Raw genomic sequence first — 1,318 nt, forward strand, 5'->3', positions numbered from 1 at the left:
TTTTGCAGTGGATGCCTCCAACAAAGACCATGTTGGGCATCACCGGCCTGGGGTAATCAAACACAAAGTCATATCTCAACAGCCAGACCGAACCCTTCTGATACAACGTCGGTAAGTGCACATCTCTCCTGAGGACATCTGATGCCAGGTCTTCGTACTTTGAATACAGACAATAAAATAGAGCGGGCTCCAACAAATGAACGAGGAAGTTGACCATCCGTTGGGGAAAAGTCATCTGGTCTGAAAAGCTTGTGTAGCACCTGGGTACATAGGACACAGGGCTTGGGGTTCTACTGAACACGTGCTCCAGGGAACATGGGAAGCCCCTGAAGAGGTACACGGAGGGTAGGCCCAGGTACTCGGCCAGGATCACGCCACAGGGTAAGGCCGGGTCTGTGAAAAGAACATCGAACTTGCTCTCCTTGAGGAAATTCAGGGTGGCATGGTCCTTCAGGAGGCTCTGGCAGTTGATAAACCACATGTCAATGACAAACATGACATTCCTGTACTCCACCAGAGGACTCATCAGGTATGATCTCTCAGAAAACAAACTCTTTCCGAAGGAACGCAAACGGTTCTTGAGCTCCTCTTCGTCATACGGAACTAGATGGAATCTCCTCGAATAGTATTTCGATTCTTTCAAAAGCAAATTGACTTCTGGTGTCAGCACCACAATCTCATGCCCCCTGGCACTGAGACTCTCGGCTACATCCTTTACGCTAAGCCAGTGGCTTCCGTCCAGAGGGACCACCAGCACCTTGTCACCTACAACTACGCTCCAAAGTGCTAAGAAGAAAACTCCCAGACAAACTCTCTGAAATGCAGGACGACGGTGAAGGCAGACCATTCTGGAAGGAGTTAATGTGAAAACAGCAGTGTCTACACACCCAGAGCCAAGCAGTGCTCTTCACACACCACACCCTTGCTCTGAATCATGCCCTTCGTTATGAAAGAGCCTAAATTAATATTTAACCAGCTTTAAGCACACAGCTAATGTAGACCAACACTGCCCCTTATCAGCTTTCGCCTGAGCGTCTAGATTTTTCTCTTCATCTCCACCAATCTGCCTCTGCCACTCTAAAGTGTCATAGCAACACTTTCAGGACCACTCAGAGAGACCCCTGGGTCCCCTCCCCCTGCCAGCCCTCTCTTCTGAACTTTCGGGATTGCTCTTTATCGGTGATGTCCATGATGTGTGAGGATTTTCTTCCACATTGACCAATTCCCTAATACCAGCTGGCTGTCCTACAAATCAATTCAATTCTGTCAGTAACCAGAGTTAGCCCAGACCCCACAGTTTCAGGGTTCAGTTCCACCC

At 48.9% G+C, this 1,318-nt stretch overlaps 1 protein-coding gene across 1 annotated transcript; it reads right to left on the bottom strand.

Annotated features, from left to right (window-relative positions):
* Positions 1-6: 6 nt before the first annotated feature.
* LOC105822636 (UDP-glucuronosyltransferase 1-6-like) lies at positions 7-921 on the bottom strand (the record flags this gene model as incomplete). The annotated part of the gene is made up of 1 exon (XM_012659654.1): positions 7-921. A coding segment is annotated over exon 1 (841 nt), but the record flags the coding sequence as incomplete, so codon positions are not given.
* Between the last annotated feature and the right edge of the window lie 397 nt (positions 922-1,318).

Source organism: Propithecus coquereli, unplaced genomic scaffold (genome assembly GCF_000956105.1).
Source record: "Propithecus coquereli isolate 6110/MARCELLA unplaced genomic scaffold, Pcoq_1.0 Scaffold6292, whole genome shotgun sequence".
NCBI classification, from domain to species: domain Eukaryota; kingdom Metazoa; phylum Chordata; class Mammalia; order Primates; family Indriidae; genus Propithecus; species Propithecus coquereli.